Source organism: Aulonocara stuartgranti (genome assembly GCF_965226115.1).
Source record: "Aulonocara stuartgranti genome assembly, chromosome: 12".
Lineage (NCBI taxonomy): Eukaryota > Metazoa > Chordata > Actinopteri > Cichliformes > Cichlidae > Aulonocara > Aulonocara stuartgranti.
Genome location: NC_138948.1, coordinates 34,026,473 through 34,044,252, shown reverse-complemented (window position 1 = coordinate 34,044,252; position 17,780 = coordinate 34,026,473). Strand labels below are relative to the sequence as shown.

At 45.3% G+C, this 17,780-nt stretch overlaps 2 protein-coding genes across 4 annotated transcripts in view; one reads left to right on the top strand and one right to left on the bottom strand.

Moving 5' to 3' along the window:
- Positions 1-16,064, top strand: part of kat6a (K(lysine) acetyltransferase 6A) — a 38,475-nt gene extending 22,411 nt beyond the window's left edge. For all 3 annotated transcript variants that reach the window (XM_082555949.1, XM_082555950.1, XM_082555951.1), the window contains exons 8-17: positions 297-409; positions 1,447-1,562; positions 2,113-2,254; positions 4,761-4,922; positions 5,715-5,808; positions 5,977-6,208; positions 8,210-8,420; positions 8,511-9,182; positions 9,324-9,585; positions 10,272-16,064. In XM_082555949.1, coding sequence (XP_082412075.1) covers positions 297-409; positions 1,447-1,562; positions 2,113-2,254; positions 4,761-4,922; positions 5,715-5,808; positions 5,977-6,208; positions 8,210-8,420; positions 8,511-9,182; positions 9,324-9,585; positions 10,272-13,594 — 5,327 coding nt within the window. In that variant the 3' untranslated portion in view covers positions 13,595-16,064. The remainder of the gene's footprint in view (positions 1-296; positions 410-1,446; positions 1,563-2,112; positions 2,255-4,760; positions 4,923-5,714; positions 5,809-5,976; positions 6,209-8,209; positions 8,421-8,510; positions 9,183-9,323; positions 9,586-10,271) is intronic.
- Positions 1-17,780, bottom strand: part of LOC309719662 (uncharacterized protein) — a 206,192-nt gene that overhangs the window by 47,118 nt on the left and 141,294 nt on the right. The window lies entirely within an intron of this gene.

Here is a 17,780-nt window from a genome sequence, read left to right as displayed (position 1 = left end):
TGTGAGTTGTGGCTTCAGCCTTGAGTTGAAGTAACAGGCTTTGTATCCACGCCAACATACGCACAACTAATCATGTGATTCACATGAATTCAGCTACTTCTCTTGGGGTAATTTTGATTGCATTTAGGGATGCTGCTCACCTAAATGTTACTCTTTCTAACATCCTGTGATTGCAGGCTTTAATATAAGAAAGTGACCTGTTATAAGAGCCTCACAGCTGTTTGTTGTGAAGCGCCCTGAAAGTCTGCAGACATCTTGGGATTCGAAATAACTTCTGATTGTCTTTCAATCCCCAGACAATCAGGAAGGCAGCGACTGGCGTGACGAAGATGACAAACTGCCTGGCCACGAGAACCTGACGGAAAAAGACATAGAGCTGTTCAGACACATCCAGGAGCTGGCGCTACAGGTACGTGTGATTATTACGAGACAACAGTGGGGAAGGGAGACGCTGAACACTGGCCAAATTGGACAATGAGATTGCATCAGCATGGGAATCTGAGAGCTGTGAGTCTGGGACTGCGGCTGCCAGACTGGAGGGTATACACGTAAATCTCAATCGTGGTGAGAATGTGGTCAGAAAGAGCCAAGTCAACAGCTGGCTGGTTGTAAGAGATGAAGCTGCTGGCTCACAGAGGGCTGCAGGCCCTGTGTGTGTGTCAAAGAAGTGCAGGAAAGAAATTAGGAACAGCTGCCAGATTCAATATGGATATTAAAATGATCCATTACCATAGATGCAGCACACACAGGCCGTGACCTCAAGATGCAAATAAAATGGATTGAATTTAGGACAGCAGCTTTACAACAAGCTGATTAGTCTTTACTGTTGTTGTTGGACATTTGCTTGAATTTCACATTCTGCTTGTGATTGATGCCAAACTGTGCTCCATAAACAGCCCGGCTAGAGTAAAACTACCCATGAATGTTTAAGACTGGGTCTCGATAAAGCACGTAAAACGAGTCTTGTGTTTGATGGTGCGATGACTGAGCGGGGCATCTTTAACGACAGTGTTCTGATACGTTAGTCAGAGAGGAAGTGTAAATTAGCCACATTAATGGCTTGTTTTAAGGGAATAGTGCAGCAGTAAACTGACCAGAGAGTGGGTGTGGGGTTAACACCATGGGAGTCGTATTAAAACGCTGTTGTGGATGTGGAATAGCCACAGTGGTGTGTAAGTGTGTGAGTTAATGAGCAGAACTGTTCCAGGCTGGGTGACAGTGAATATCGTGTACGGTGAGTACATGATGTAAATGGCTGGGAAGGGCAAACCAGGAAGATCCACGTAAGAGTAATGTAAACCTGGTGCCCTCTCCTGCTGTAACAGTCTGAGATACTCTGCTGATGATTTCTGGTGTCTCTGCTTGGCTCATGGCCTGCTAATCCCCCGCCAGTTGTAAACCTGTAGCTAACCATAAACATCTCTGCCTTTTCCCTTCTCCCAACAGAAAGTTGGCGTGACGGGTCCGCCAGACCCTCAAATGCGTTGCCCGTCAGTCATTGAATTTGGCAAGTATGAAATCCAGACGTGGTATTCGTCTCCATACCCGCAGGAGTACAGCAGGTAAGCTAACGCACCATAATGTAACGCAACAGCATGAGGTACTTAGCTCACAATCCTGCTCGTAGGTGTAGAAATTACCACCCGAATAATGGAGCTTGTCATAAGCCGTTTACACTGCCACCCTCTGTGACAGGGATCCGTAGTCGGAGGTGTTTTTAAATGTGCATTTCTGCAGTTTGTTGCTGTTCACTAAAATTCATCCCACTGTGTATGTTTCTGTCTCAGCAATTTAAAATACCTGATGGATGCAAACTGGAAAAGTGCGCAGAGAAAAAAGGCGTGAGAGCAAAGATATCAGTGTTTATTCTAAAAAATTAATCAGAAGTTCTTAAAGCCTTCACATTTAATTGTTCAGCAAATGTCATTTGGAGGAAAAATAAACCCAGTTTGACATTTGCCTTTGTTGCATCACCAGAAAACTAGCCGATTGTTATAAAAGACCAGTAAATATTCCAGCTGAAGAAGAAAAATGTTGGGATTTGTTTGTTTGTGTAGCAAAACCGTTAAAACCATTCCTTTTGTCCTTTTGTCTTTGTGCTCCCGTTTCCAGACTACCTAAACTCTACCTGTGTGAGTTCTGCCTGCGCTACATGAAAAGTCGCAGCATCCTCTACCAGCACATGAAGAAGTGCAACTGGTTCCACCCTCCTGCCAATGAGATCTACAGGAAGGACGACATCTCTGTATTCGAGGTGAGGAAGTTGCAGATGTGGCTTTGTGTTGTTTTGTTTTTAAATTTTGTTGTTGTTTTTTTAAACTGGAGATAACTCGCTGGGAATGAAGTCTTTCAAAAACCACTAAAGAGCTTCTAAAAACACCCGCAACTTCCAGATGGCACAATAAAAAAGGAAAAGTCACACAAAGTATTTTCTGCATCCAGGCGCTTAAGAATTATTTTAATTCACGCTGTGCTTCTTACAGGAGGATCCTCTCTAACATGTCTTTGAAACACACTAAAGCAGGCACAGTTAACAGACCTGCAAATGCATTCATGTATCCAGTGAAACAGTACAGTAGCCATTATTGTGATATTGTAAAAAGGCTTCTACGTAATACGCAGTACGTCGTATAGCTTCGTCTTATATTTTACAACCTCAGTCAGCTGAGGACAGTGGGGGGAAACTAAGACCACAGCTCAGTGAATTCCTTTTTCCTTTTTGGTCCTTTTCCTCTTCGGTTAAGCAGATGTAGTGATGGGTGAGTGTCACCTGAAAACACTTTTGGCTGCTTCCTCGTCACAAGCGGTCACCACAGCGGGCAGCTCAACGAGTTTAACCTGGCAGTGTTTACACTGGATGTATTTCCTGAGCAGCCCCAAAGGAGATTTGTGTTTCCGTCTGGAATTGAACTGAGTGACTGTTTTAACAATTTCACCATTTGAGGCACATTCATCAAATATTGCTGCACTGTGATGCTATTGTTAGGTTTAGTTGTGTATAATGAGAGTACTGTGTGTTACTCCCAAGGCTGTTGTGCAGAATTGGTCAAATGATGGTTGAATACAGAAACTCTGAGTTATGAATAGGTGTAGTTACAAATCAGGATCTGGAGAAGCTCATTTGAGTGTTTTTCTGCTGTTTTTGGTTTATCTCAGACATCAGGGAGGTGATGGATTGACTGAAAGACTGCCTGGGTGTCAGTGATCTTTGATAAATTCAAAGTGCAGAAGGTGTAACAGCTAAGTAACGGTGGCCAGCGCTGTAACAAAGAGAGACGACTTCTGTTCATTTTCTGTCGCTGATGACGGAAAATCTGACGTCATTTTGACAGTTTGGGAAATGAGAGCGATTTACTGCAACATAAATAGTTGCTCTAAAGGGCTTTTGTTTTCTACACATGACATAAAGCATTACGCTGGCCAATCCTCCCTCGAGGTATTGGATTGTGTCTGTGTGACCGCACTCCAAGACCTCGTGGCCCTACAGAGGAATGCAGCTGCTCCCTGCTGTAGAAGTGCATTCCAGTGCATTCTGACTTCCCTGAGAGAAGTGAGAAGTGATTCGCTAACTGAAAAAAATAAATAAATGAATAAAGGTACTTTTGGTTGCTCCCTTCATCACCGCAGCGGATGGATCCACGTTTGACTCGGCACAGTCTTTATGCTCGGTGCCCTAACTGATGCAACCCTCGCTTAGGACCAGCACTGTGACGACCTCAGGCCGGGTTTGTGTAGACTCCCAGTTTGAGGTTTCTTACATATAAGGTGAATGTGTTAAGTGTTAGTACTGGATATAGATAGATATCGGTGCAAAATAAAATAACGATCACTTGCCGTGATCTCCTAACGGTGTTTTGAGTTTAGTTTATATTTTCCTGTTTGGCTGCATTGTTTTAGTGTCTTGGCTGTGCCAGCAGAAGAAAAGCAAATAAAATCATCAGCTTAGTGTGTTTTTAACTTGATGATCATCTTGCCTGTTCACGTCCTCATAAAATAAACACTTTGCTCTGTGTGTTGGGCTTGAAAAATTGCCTGCTGTTAGATGTATCTCATTGTAAATTAAAAAAGAAAATTAAAAAGGCAATTAATGATGGCTTACTTGCCACTAGATGAACTTTTATCTAGTCTTCTTGCCACCTCAGACCTGCACACAGTTGCGCAGTACAAACCCACAAGTCCTTTCAAATGTTTCCCACGCTGCCTGTCCAATTTTACCCTTTATTGGAGAAAGTTTCTGCATAGCATAATGCTTTCCCACCAACTATATAAATATATCTTAGTCAAAAACCCTTAAAGTGATTGTGACATCCTCACCCGCCTTAGTGGAATATCCTGTTCTTTGTATCAAAGTTATAATGAGACGAATTTGCAGTTAAGCACAGCGGCCACTGAATTGAGTGGATTGTTGTCTGCAGGACACGGCCGTCGAAGCTTCTGTTTTCCTCCACTCTGCAGTCCTTTCCTCTCTCCGAGGAGAGCACAGATAACTGGCCGTCTGCCAACCTGAGCCTCCCTCCGTCTCTTTACCACTCGTCGTTTCTCTCCAGCCTCTGTGTATTTCGGAGTCTACAGGGACACAGGGGAGATCATAGCCTAACACTAACTTCTAATCCATTCACCTTCACTCTGCTCCACAGCTCCCTAACAGCAGCCTGGAGATTTAACTCAGCACTTTAGTGTTTCAGGGATGAGAAAGTAGCTATTTAGGAAGTCCTGTGCTTTGCACTGATTTGTGTTTTCTTACCAACGTCTTTCAACAGGTTGATGGGAATGTTAGCACAATCTACTGTCAGAACCTGTGTCTACTCGCTAAACTATTCCTGGACCACAAGACCCTCTACTACGATGTGGAGCCCTTCCTTTTCTACGTCCTCACCCAGAATGACAGTAAAGGCTGTCACCTTGTTGGCTACTTCTCTAAGGTAGTATGGCTTTCAGTTCATCTTCCCCCACTCAACTTCTCTGCAAAGATCTATTTTGTCTGGATTTTGTGTTTTCTTGACTCTCCCACAATTTTTAAGCAAAATACAGCTCTGTTGTGGGATTATATAAACACTTACTCCTATATATATATATATATATATATAGATATATATAGATATATATAGATATAGATATAGATATATATAGATATAGATATAGATATATATAGATATAGATAGATATAGATAGATATAGATAGATATATCTATAGATATATCTATAGATATATCTATAGATATAGATAGATATATCTATAGATATATAGATATATCTATAGATATAGATATATATATATAGATATATATATATATATATATATATATATATATATATATATATATAGATAGATATATAGATATATAGATAGATATATATAGATATATAGATAGATATATATAGATATATATATACATATATAAATATAAAAATTTATTTTTTTATTTATTTAGATTAAATGAAGCTGAAATAACTTCCTAAAACATACAAATGCTCATATGGTGTCCCAGATAAATAGTGGCTGCTGTGAGCACCATTGTCCCTCTGTGGAGTTTGCCTCTGCAGGTGCTCCCATTAACATGCAACCTCACTGCCAAAGCACAGCAGTTAGGGAGCAGACACAGCACCATTAACACCCAGCTCACACACACACAGACTTGCTTTATAATGTGGTTCCATTATTATTTTTCTTTTTTCCTCTAATGGTTAAATGTGTCTGTCTTTTTTCTTTTCAGGAGAAGCACTGTCAACAGAAATACAACGTATCATGCATCATGATTCTTCCACAGTACCAGCGCAAGGGCTATGGGCGTTTTCTCATCGACTTCAGTAAGTGCTGCTTATTTTCTAAAAACGAATAGAATGATCACAGTTTGAAATGAGAATATTGGGATCACTTTAACTAAACACTGATGGTTCCTCTTTTCATAGACATAATGACTAAATTCAAACATTTGGCTCATGATGCCCTTGTCTCCGGTTCCTCCTTCCCTGCAGGCTACTTGCTGTCAAAGCGAGAGGGACAGCCAGGATCTCCGGAGAAGCCTCTGTCGGACTTAGGTCGGCTGTCTTACATGGCCTACTGGCGTAGCGTGGTGCTGGAGTGTCTCCACGAGCTCCGCGACCGGCAGATCACCATACGACAGCTCAGCAAACTGACGGGGATCTGCCCCCAGGACATCACCACCACCCTGCATAGCCTCAACATGCTGGAGCAGCGGGGAGACCGGTCAGAAATATACTCCATGTTTTCTTTTATATGGCCCAAATATAAACAAAGTCGTTCTGCTTGTGCTACTATTGCCTTTTTTTTTTTTTTATTGAAATGCTGAATTTGCTGGTTTTCGGTCTAAGCAGCCAAAACGTTTTACTAAGGTGACCCAGTGTAATTTGAGAAAGACCAAGCGAAAATATGCAGTAAATGCGGTTACAGTAGATTCAGATTTTTGATGTGGAACAAGTATTTCAGTGGCAGCACCAAGAAAGCAAAACAGAAAAGCCTTCTTATGGAGGTACACAGACATGTCAGTGTGAAGTTTTAAAAGATTAGAATTGAGATTTCAAAAACAGCCATACAAATTTCGTGACACTGAAACTTAACATTCAAACGATGTTTGAACAAACAGTACATAAACCTATATTTTCACATGCATTGCATAAGCTGGTTAAGCTCCATTACTTTGGCTGCTCCCCAGACACGCAGCTATGATGCTAGTGGTAATGGGATCTCACATGCTGTCCGGAGTCACACGGACAGCCACTTGTGCTTTTAATCAGTTAATCGTCCAGAGCCAGGTTGCACTGCACTCTCCTGGTGTTTGTAGTGGTACCACCAGAGTCAGGCTGTGCAGCTGTTAGGATGTTAGCTAGTGGATCAGTGGCATCGTTCACCTTCACTGTTCCCAAAATAAATTTTCAGCAAAACAAAGATTTGTTTTTTCTTATGTTATTAGGCCTCATAGACCTACAAAACAACAACATAAAAGTTGACTTGCATCTAACTGCAAAGTACACTATGTGCAGAAATGTCACAGTTTGTAAACTGAGGTGTCCTGGCAGCTTACCAAGCACATGTGTATTGTGCCAGATGTTAAAAAAGCAGCTTCTTGGTACTCTAAACTTTTAACTGTGTTGTCAAAAAAGATCTATTTTATTTATCCTGAATATTTGGATGACTGTATCACAGATGTGTCTCAAATAATGCAGCGAAGACTCTGTGTCTTTACTGTATGTGGGCTTACTGCACTTACTGTCAGTTATTTTTAGGTGCACCACAAAAAACACATGCGTGCAGGGTTTTTCCTGACTGAGAATAGATCTTTGGGGGCTGCGCATGTAAGCATCAGTGCTCTGCACGGTGTAAAGATTATAGTGCAGTAGATAAGTGAAATGATCTTTCAGAAGTGCATATATGCACTAAGTCTGTCTGTCCCTCTGCAGCCAGTTAAAAGTTTTGCCATTTGTCCATTGTTTATTTTAGAAGGTTTTACTCTTGATTTGGGCTTGTGAGTATAAAAGTAAGTCAAATTTGTAACTTAAAAACTTCTTGGTCTCATGAAAAGCAAAGTAAGCTCAATGAGATGTTGCTCCAATGGCAATGCTGTGCAGGTCAAGGTTTTTTACCTCTTTGAAAGCACCATGATGCATGCAGCTAAGTAATGTATTCCATGCGTGAAGACTTTTCTTTTCTAAAATTTGGCTGACACAACTTGTCTTCACTTTGTTTTGTGTAAACAAAAGAAACAATCAGTCAAATGTGTACGTTTTGACATTTAGATCATTCGAAAATGCAAGACTTTGTCCTTCTACTTTATCCTTACTCGTTATTTTAAACATAAGAGTTTATGTACCAATTTTGGTCCTTGTATCCACCTGTGAATGATTTATCTGCTGCACTGGAGGTGCTCTGTTACAGCTTTGTCGGTTTTATAGACAAACATGTCTGTTGTGGCTGAGTAAATAGAAGCCCAGTTGACGTAATTGGTTAAAAAATAGTTTAACTGCAGTGCTCGTTATTTTCCTTTGGCCCGTGCTAATACCTCTATGGGGAAAGCAAAATGTTTCTATCCAAGGAAAAAACAAAAAATCCCTGAACAGTTGGCATAGCTGCACGTATCTGCACATTTACCTGCACAGCCATATTTGTCTGTAATGTATCGATGCTTCAATGTAGAAAAATGTGCGTCCGGAGGGCTCATGCTCCCGTCTGGTTTTGCTTTGACTTTGTTAGACTCATCCTGATGCGAAGGGAGAAGCTGGTGGCCAACCACATGGCTCGTCTAAAGGCCCGGCCACGACAGCTGGAGGTCGACCCCGAGTGTCTCCGCTGGACTCCTGTCATAGTAACCAACACCGTGGTCTCTGATGCTGATGGAGATGACGACGACGATGATGATGAGGAGGAGGAGGATGAGGAACCAAAGGAAGGGACTCGCAAGGAGGTAAAGATTGCCATTGCATTTGTGAAGATAATAAATTTAGTCAGACTTGCTTTCTGGTGTAATTAATTTAATTGTAAATTTTCTAAACAGATTAAGCCGAGTCACAAGGTCCCACAGATGCCCTGGCATGTACGGCAAGGGAAGAAGGATGAAGAAGAGGAGGAGGAAAGGAAGACCTTTCTAGGATTTCCGATTGGCCAAAGCTCTCCAATTCCCCCTCCAGTCCGATGCCCACCGCCTGTACCAGAACCACCACGACCCCCTCCGCCAACAAACGGCGAACGCAGGCCACGAGGGCGCCCGCCCAAAAACTGGCCTTGGGGTAAGGTGAAGGACAGCGCGCGGGTGGGACGGCCACCCAAAATCCGTCCAGTAGAGGATGAAGATGATGAGGACGAGGACAGGTCAGAGGGGGTAAAAACCACAGGCACTGTCAACAGCCCGCCCTCCCTTTTCTCCTTGGACAGACAAGCAGACACGACAGCCTTTCACACACTCGACATGAGCAGGCACCCTTCCATAACCCCCACGAGACGAGGCCGGCCACCGAGGAAAAAGAGAGGCCCGAAGCCCAGACTGATAGAAGGTCCCGGAGAGGGTCACCCACAGCTTCCTGTGATTCCCAGGCTGAGCGAGTCTTCTCCAGTCAGGAAGAGCCGCTTCAGTGACAGCAGCGAAGAAGAGGAGGATGATGATGATGAAGATGACGACGAGAGGGGATGCTCCCCTCCTATGCTCACCAAATCAGGGCTCAAATGCAAGGTTAGACATGAACAGTTTTCTATTTTCAGCTATCATAATGATGATAATGATAATCGCAAAAGTAGCTTCCTGCTTGTGAAGTTGTCAGTTTGCTCTAAAGCTCCTCAGCACATCTTAATCCCTTGTCCCGTTTCTACCCAGAAGCCCATGAGGAAGCGCCGCTTTCGCCCGCGCAGCCACCCTCACAGCAGCGTGGTGACTGAGACCATTTCGGAGACCACGGAGGTGTTGGATGAGCCTTTTGTAGACTCTGACTCAGAGAGGCCTATGCCCAGGCTGGAGGAGGAGACTCCACTGGGTCACCCGCTGCGCCGCTACCCCCAACCGCAGTCTGCTCTGAGGTTGTCTGACCCTGCGCCAAAGAGGGGCCGACTCTCCAACCTCACAGATTCGGAGGAAGATGGTGAGCAGTGATGAAATGTGCAGGACTACCCATGTATGGACTAATCGTACATACATGGGTAGGACTTTGGCATGGCAATTCCAAAACCTTTGTGTTAGCCTGCTTTTTTTTCCATTCCACAACCAGTTTTAATGTGTGTTTCTGGTTATTGCTTTGATGCTGGCATAGTTGTGTCCAAGTTTAAGGTTGTCCTGGAGATTACTGAGGTAGTCTGCCTCCTCCGTTATTCCAGCCGCTCTGTTAAGCGTGCCAGTGCTCTGAAATAAACTGCAAATTTTAGTTGAGTTTTAACAGAGGCTTCTGTCTTGGATTGCAGCCTCTCAGTCCATGTCAATGTAAAACTCACCTAATGTTGGACAATGATAAAAATATTCCAGTAACTTCCCATTTATGAGAGATGACAATCCTAACAATGTCTGCATGGGGAGGGTGAAAGCTTGGGTCTTCTTCCTGGCCTTATGATAGTGGTGACATCTCCAAGTAACTTCTACTCTGATGTACAGTTGTTTGAACTGATGATTTTGGGTGAGTTACGGGCACCTACTGACATTCACTGGTTAAGATGGAGTTTAGTTATTTAGTCTGTTCAGAGGAATAGTTGGAAAGCCATCACATTTATTTTCACAGTCTGGCCAGAACTTTGTGCAGTAGCTGTATCTAACCACTTCATCTTCTTTGCTTTGCAGAGCTAACAACTATGCCGAAGTCTGTAGCTGCTTTGACAGCAACCCCATCAGAGACCCTTGGAGCCAACCCTGAAGTCCCAGTCAAAAAGAAGAAAGGCTGGCCCAAAGGAAAGAGCCGCAAACCACAGCACTGGAAGAAAAGAGGCAAGCCACCTGGCACAGGACCCAACCAGAGAGCAGCTGCAGACGGCCAGGCCCAAAGTGGGAATCCTCAGCAACCCAAAATCAAGATGAAGCCTGGTCGCAAGCCACGGAGCTGGTACTTGCAGCGGGCCCAGGAGGAGGCGGACAGGCAGGAGCAGGAAAGACAAAGGTTGCTAGAGCAGCAGCAGATGGACAAAGTTCCTCAGCTGCTGCAGACGGATGACCGGAACAGCAAGCAAGTCTGCAGAACTAACACGGACAGAGACGTCAAACAAAAAGACTCTGACGAAGAAGATGACTATCTCCCTAAGCCCGTTGAACAAAAGATGCCCAGAAAGCGGGGGAGACCGCCCAAGAACCGCCAGCCACCACAGCCTACCCCCAAACCACCTCCCACCTCTGACCCGGAAGAAGAGGATGAAGATGATGAGGAGGACATCGAGCGAGCCTGGGAAGAAGACAAACCTAGCCGGCCACCATCCCGTCCACTGCTTTCCCCTTCTTCCTCTTCTTCCACCTCAGGGCCCCGGGCCCCGCAGTCCCGGCCTCAGGACACAGATATGGGTGACAGAGAGGAAGACGATGATGATGAGGAAAGGGAGGAAGAGGAGTGTGGCAGCATGGGCAGTGGTGGTGGTAGCGTGAACAGGCGAGCGGCGGTCACGCCGGGTTCAGGAAGCCGGCGAAGTGACGACCACGATGCAGACGATGAGGGTGACGGACACTTAGAAGACAAGAGCAGCAGCAGTAAAAAGAGAAAAAGTCCGGACCCTGAAGACGAAGACGACGATGAAGACGAGGAGGAGGAGTCTGCCTCACACGCAAACTCGCCTCCAGTCAAAGAAGAACCCCCAGGTGTAGAGCCTTTTTTAGGCATGGAGAACAGCGTGGCCCAGGAGTACGTCAGCAAACAGGAGGAGGAAGAGGAGGAGGAGGAGGCTGAGGAAAGGGTGCAGGAGACCAAGTGCCGGCCCCCCTCTGCAGACCCTCAGCAGGAGGAGAGGAGGCGCAGAGAGCAGGAGGAGTCTGCTGCAGCGGCGGCGGCGGTGGAAACGGTCACGGCCATGTCTGTTCCTTCTGAGCCAATGGAGCTGCAGCCCCTGCACCCGGATGATAAAGACGTCACACTCTTGATGGAACCCCAGCATCCGCACTCCCACCCTCACCAGCACCCTGACTTCAAGGAGGAGCTTGGCCACCATCACTCGCACCACTCACATCACCACTCCAATGAGCTGGACCTGGAGACTATGCAGGCTGTTCAGTCCCTGACGCAGGGGGAAGCCCAGGACGAGGAAACTGAGCCCCAGCCACACCACGGCGCTTACCAGGACTGTGAAGAGACCCTAGCCGCCTGCCGGACCCTGCAGAGCTACAGTCACACGGGCGAGCCTGAAGAGGAGACCCTAGCCTTAGTAGAGGAATGTGGAGCCTCCCAGCACAGCAGCCCCCTCCCTAATCCACCAGTGCCCCCGCTGCCCAGTCAGTCTGTGCGCTCTGTGAACAGCCCGGGGCTGCAATCGGGCATCGTGGATACGACACCAGCAGGGCAAAGGGGTGGAACTCCTGGCCCCACCGGAGCAGGGAGCAGTGGCGGTGGCGCTGGAGGTGGCTACACACAGATCACTCCAGAGCATCCCAGTTCGCTTTCTGCCCCCTCTCAGCAGAACATGGAGACATCGCCGATGATGGATGTGCCGTCTGTGTCGGACCACTCGCAGCAGGTGGTGGACAGTGGCTTCAGTGACCTGGGCAGCATTGAAAGCACTACAGAGAATTATGACAACCCCAGCAGCTACGACTCCACCATGGGTGGAGGGGGCAATGGAACAGGAAACGGGGGCAATGGAGGAGGAATGTCTGCTGCCGTGGTCGCCGGGGCTTCAACGGCTTCAGCGTCCTCGGCGTCCTCTTCTTCCAGCTCTGCCACCCCTTCTTCCTCCTCTCAGTCCAACAGCTGCTCCTTCGTGCCAGCCCCCAGCCTCACATCTTCCACAGGAAATGCCGCATCCCAGCTAGCGATGGGCAGCTGTAGCCTCATTCAGCAAACAGGACCAGGGCCCAACAGTGGACCAGGTGCCAGCAACGTGGGCAGTGCTGTGCCCCAGCCCCCGCCTCCCCCACCGCCATCCAACACCCCCAGCTGTGGCATTAAGTCTCCTCAGAGCTGTGGTGTGATTGAGAGGCCTCCCAGCACCAACCAGCAGCAGCAATCAACAAAAAAGGTTCCTCAACAGCAGCAACAAGCGCCCAACCCTCAGCCTCCACCCTCGGCCCCGCCACCGCCACCACAGCAGGCCTTGTCCCAGTGCAGCATGGGCAATGGCTTTGCCTCCACGCCCATGATCATGGAGATTCCAGAGAGTGGAGGTGGAGGAGGGGGCCGCACCCTGTATGAGCGCATGGGTCAGGACTTTGGTACAGGGGGCTACCCCCAGCCCTCGGCAACATTCAGCCTGGCCAAACTCCAGCAGCTCACCAACACCATCATGGAGCCCCACGGCATGCCCTACTCTCACTCCGCCGCTGTTACCTCCTATGCCACTAGTGTTTCTCTCTCCAATCCTGGGCTGGCCCCTTCACCCCACACTGCCCTTCCACAGGGGCAGCCCACTATGACCCCACCTCCTAACCTTAGCTCTGGCTCCATGAACCTGGGCTCTCTGCAGCTGCAATGCAACATGCCCACGACCAACATTGGCCTAGGACCTCCACCGCACACACAGCGGCTGCAGGGCCAGATGACTACCGTCAAAGGCCACATTTCCATTCGGTCCAAAGCCACTCAGCAGCTGGCCCCGGCCCCGCACCAGCAGCAGCTCTATAGCCGCAGCTCGGGGACTGTGGCCATGCAGGGTACGCCGCGCACCTTGGCCGTGCAGCGCGGCATGATGCCAAACCTCATGCCCACGGCACCGTATAATTCTATGAACATGACGACTCTGAACCCCATGTCAGCCAGCTACCGAATGGCTCAGCCTATGATGAACAGTGGCTATCACAGCAACCCCGCATACATGAATCAGCCAGCTCAGTACCCCATGCAGATGCAGGTGGGCATGATGGGAGGGCAGGGCTACCCACAGCAGCCTATGCAGCCCAATCACCATGGGAACATGATGTACACTGGCCCCTCCCATCACAGCTATCCAAAACAGCCACATTACATGAGCAGATGAGCAGCCAAGAAGTGAAAAAAGGAGACAGAAAGGGGCCAGAGCGTATGCTCGCTGTACTCTAAATGTCCATTAGTCCTGTTCACCCTCTCCAGTGCCTCAGAGGCACCAGTGGAGTGAAGGTGATGGGGACAGAGAGGGTCTTTGGGTTTCCTGTTTTTTGTTTTTGTTTTTTCTGTGTTGTCATTTTGTCCCTTTTTTTATTTGGGCTCGTCTCCCCCTCCCCTCCCAGCTGGCTGTGTATGGGAGTATTTGGGCAGGATTTGGTGTGTACGTGGACCTCGGCCGTGCCGTGGAGCTTCAGGCCAGGCCAGCACACAGGCCCAGGAGTCCACTCCTCCTCTCGACACTGAGGAGGACAGTAAGGAACGACGAAGTATGACGAGGAAAAGTCCACAGAAAAGTCCACAGGGTACAGGAGTACCTGGCCTGGTCAGACTGTGAACGGTGGTTACTGAGTATATTCAACCATGCACACAATCTTTTAATATAGGAAGCCTTACCTTGAAAAAAGAGACGATGAAACATTGCAGGCGGACTGTTGTTTTATGTTAAACATACCGTTGACCTTATTTTTGTTGTTGTTTTTGTTTGTTTGTTTGTTTGTTTGTTTGTTTGTTTTTTTAAATACGTGTGTGCAGTCCGACCTCCTTACATGCTTTGATCTTTATACGCGTGGCATTCTGAAATGGTGATTACACCCTCTTGCTCTCTCAGAAATGCCCAAACATCTCCGGTGCCGCTCGGCCCCACGGCTTTTCGTGAGTTCCAGAAGAGCACAGTGGAGCAGGGCCTCGGGTGTTTGAGGTGTTTGACTGTTTTCCAGAGTCTCTGTCTTCCTGGATGGACAGTGTTGTACCAAAAACACAGCAAAGACACAGAAGAGACTAGCGTGTTACTGTCATATTATATATCCATAAATGAAACAAGTAGCATTATTTTCCAGTTTGCCGCGACTCTGAAACATTTCGATGTAAATATTCTGGTACTTCCCAATATTCAGCACACGCACACATACAAACACACGCGCACGCGCACACACACACACACACACACACACACACACACACACACACACATATATATATACATATATATATATATAAATACAAACACACACTGACTAGCTGTCTCCAGTTGATGGCTAGCTCAGGAAACATTCAACTGTTTTTGTCCACACTCCACTGACAGATGGTATACAATGTCAGCCTTTTTTCTTTTTTTTCTTTTTTTTTAGCGGCTTAGGGAATGCAGAACAAACGGTGGGATTTCCATGTAACTACTTTAAGGAAAGTCGGTTAACTATAGGTGACCTCGCATCCTTAAGTGTTAGTGACCCAAAGAGGTCGAGGAGTCTGCTTCTGAATGGTGTGTTTTTTGTAAAATTTGTTTTTTCTTTTGGTTTTTTTTTTTAATCTTGTTTTTGTTATTGTTGTTTCTGTGCTCCCATTGGCTAAAAATGTGGCAGCGGACGGTTAGCCTTTGTGAAGGTGTGCCTGAATGCTCGATCTAGCGCGAGGTTTGGCCCTGGGATTGTAGCTCGATTATAGAAGCAGGGTCGGAGGCAAGGATCGGAGGTCCCGTAGGGTCGTGGTTGACTTTGTTGGGCCGCGTATCGGTATTCTTAGTCAAAAGAGGAGTTTTCATTTGTCACACAGACCTGGCATACAAACTTTCTTTGTGTGTATTCTGTTCTGTATTTACTTTTTTTTGTTTCATTTCTTTTCTGAATTTTGTCAGACTGGGCAGCTTTCTTTTATGACACAAGCTGACTCTTTTTGACTTTAGAAACCTATTGTAGAGAAAATGTTTTTTCTATAATATAAAAGGAAATTCTGACATTGATATTGGTACTGTCATTTTTTTCACTTCTGTTTCAGGAAACGACAAAAAAAAACATATTTTTTAGCTCGCCTCTTGGGTAATAATTACTAAGAAACTCAAAATTTAAAAAAATTACCACTCACTTTTAGTGACTTTAAGATGCCTTTAACCTCTCCATTCCATCTCATCTCTAGAGTTTTTCTATCTTTGTGTAGTATATTAATGCTATTTTAAACAAAAGGACTACAAATATCTAAAGGTTACTCGGCATTCTTTTTGTTTTCTTTTTGTTTTAATTTTTTTTACTTCTGTGTGTGCATAGGATGACTTCCTTACATTTAAGAGGCATGTAAAAATGAGCTCAGTATATTTCTGTCTGTTTATATTGCTTCCCTTTTTGTATCCTTTGTAATTGTACATGTTGCGTTGTATGCTAAGAGAGAGCGCAAAATAAAAAGAGGGTGGGGGGACGGGACAGCTGGGCACACAGTGAAGGTTGATTTGAGCTCAGCTGCCTCAACTCTCGACTCTGTCCCTGTATGTATTTCCATTTTTTTCCATTTTGTTTTTCTTTCTTAGCAAGTACTTTCAAAGAACTCTGTACATTTTAACATAAAATGAAAATAAATTATGTTGAGCCATTCATGTATCCTTTGAGTTTAGCCTGATTCAGTGCTACGTCACCTCAACCCCCTCACGTTTTCCCAAAAAGTGCAGGGAAAAGTTACACATTCAGCTTTTCTTTTTTTTTAAATTAAGTATGACGGCCTTGTGCAGGTTGTGTACAGAGCAACTTTTGACAATCAACTTTGAGCAAAACAAGTCTGAATTTAAAAAATAATATATAAAAAATCACACACAACATGAGCTGAACTATCAACTAGATGTTAGTCACTGCTACTTTCCACATTTTTATAACTTCTAGGTTTACTAAATTTGTCCAAAGGAAAAAAATGTTCTCAATAACTTCTATTTTTTTTTTTTTTCTTGAAAGACCCTTTGTCAAAATCTAGATTAGATTATAAACTAAAGGTCACATTTCATTTAAAAATGGTTAAATTATCCATGTTATGTCAAACCTAATCTTAAACCTAAAACTCATTTTAATGAAGAAAAGTAATTGCCTGAAAGCATCTTTAGTTAGTTTGGAAGTCAAAATCTGATCGTGAAGGTGAGTGGGTGTTGTTAGTGACCAGTTTTTGGCTCAAGTGGAAATTGGACGACCTGGCAGTTCTCGTCTGATTGAAATACTACTCTGATGATAATTAAATGCTCTCTGAATAATTAATTTTACCCCATAATTGGGAAGCATTGATCTAATGCTTCAGCTACAAATTACAAATGGAAGTGCTTTGAACATGTATGGCCACTAGATGTCAATGTAGAATTAATGTTTTCTCATTGCCCAAACTGCCCAATGGGGGCAAAGCTTACTGTCTGACATGAATACAGTTGGTGAACCTCTCGTCAGCAGATGTAGCTGATAACATTTACCAAGCACTGTACTTTTCATATACTTAAAGTTTGAGATACAACTTTTAATACAGAACTTTTACTAGTGATGTTCTGTCTACGGATTCTCTGTTCAGGTGTCACAATACTCAATGCTATATCTCTTGTAAATGGCTTCAAATTCTTCATGCTAGTTTTCCTGTTCTGATGGCACTATAAGCACATGAGTAGTTTATGCTTGAAATGACACTTGCAATATGTTATGACCCCATCTTGTGGCTTTTTCTTTAAAGGGACAAAGAAATACTCTCTTCTGGAGAACTTTAAAATTAGTCTGATCAATAATTTAAGCATTCAGCTGGAATTTAATAGACTCAACTCATCGTTTTTGTATTCTGAAAAGTCTGGACACGTCATCAGTGATGCTCCTGCGGTCATTCATTTTGGATCTTTCAACGTCACAAATCCTCCCGTCAGATGGGTACCAACTATCTGCACCATAACATCCTCCTGCTGGCAGTCAGCAGCAGTGGCCAGCCACTACTCACTTGGTCTGCCTGCCAGCTCAACCTTTCCTTCCTACTTCATATCCAATAGGAGGCTCTTTCTGCTCTCTCCCCCAGTCTTCCCAATTTCCTCCTTATTTTCTCTCCGTTAGTCAACAGCTTCCACACTCATTGGACAGGGTGACCTCTGTACTTGTCTGCCCATCTTTATCCCTACAGTCCTGCACCAGCTCTTTGTAGTGCTTCCTCTCAAATGCCTCCTTCCAGCCACCTTCTTAGGTACTTTTTAATTTTCCCTCCACCACTGTAAGTGGGACTTTATACACTTTCGTCCGCTACGTCGCTACGAGCAGGCTCTGTTGGTACAGCCATGTCTTACACTTCCCCAGGTATCCAGATTTTTCAGT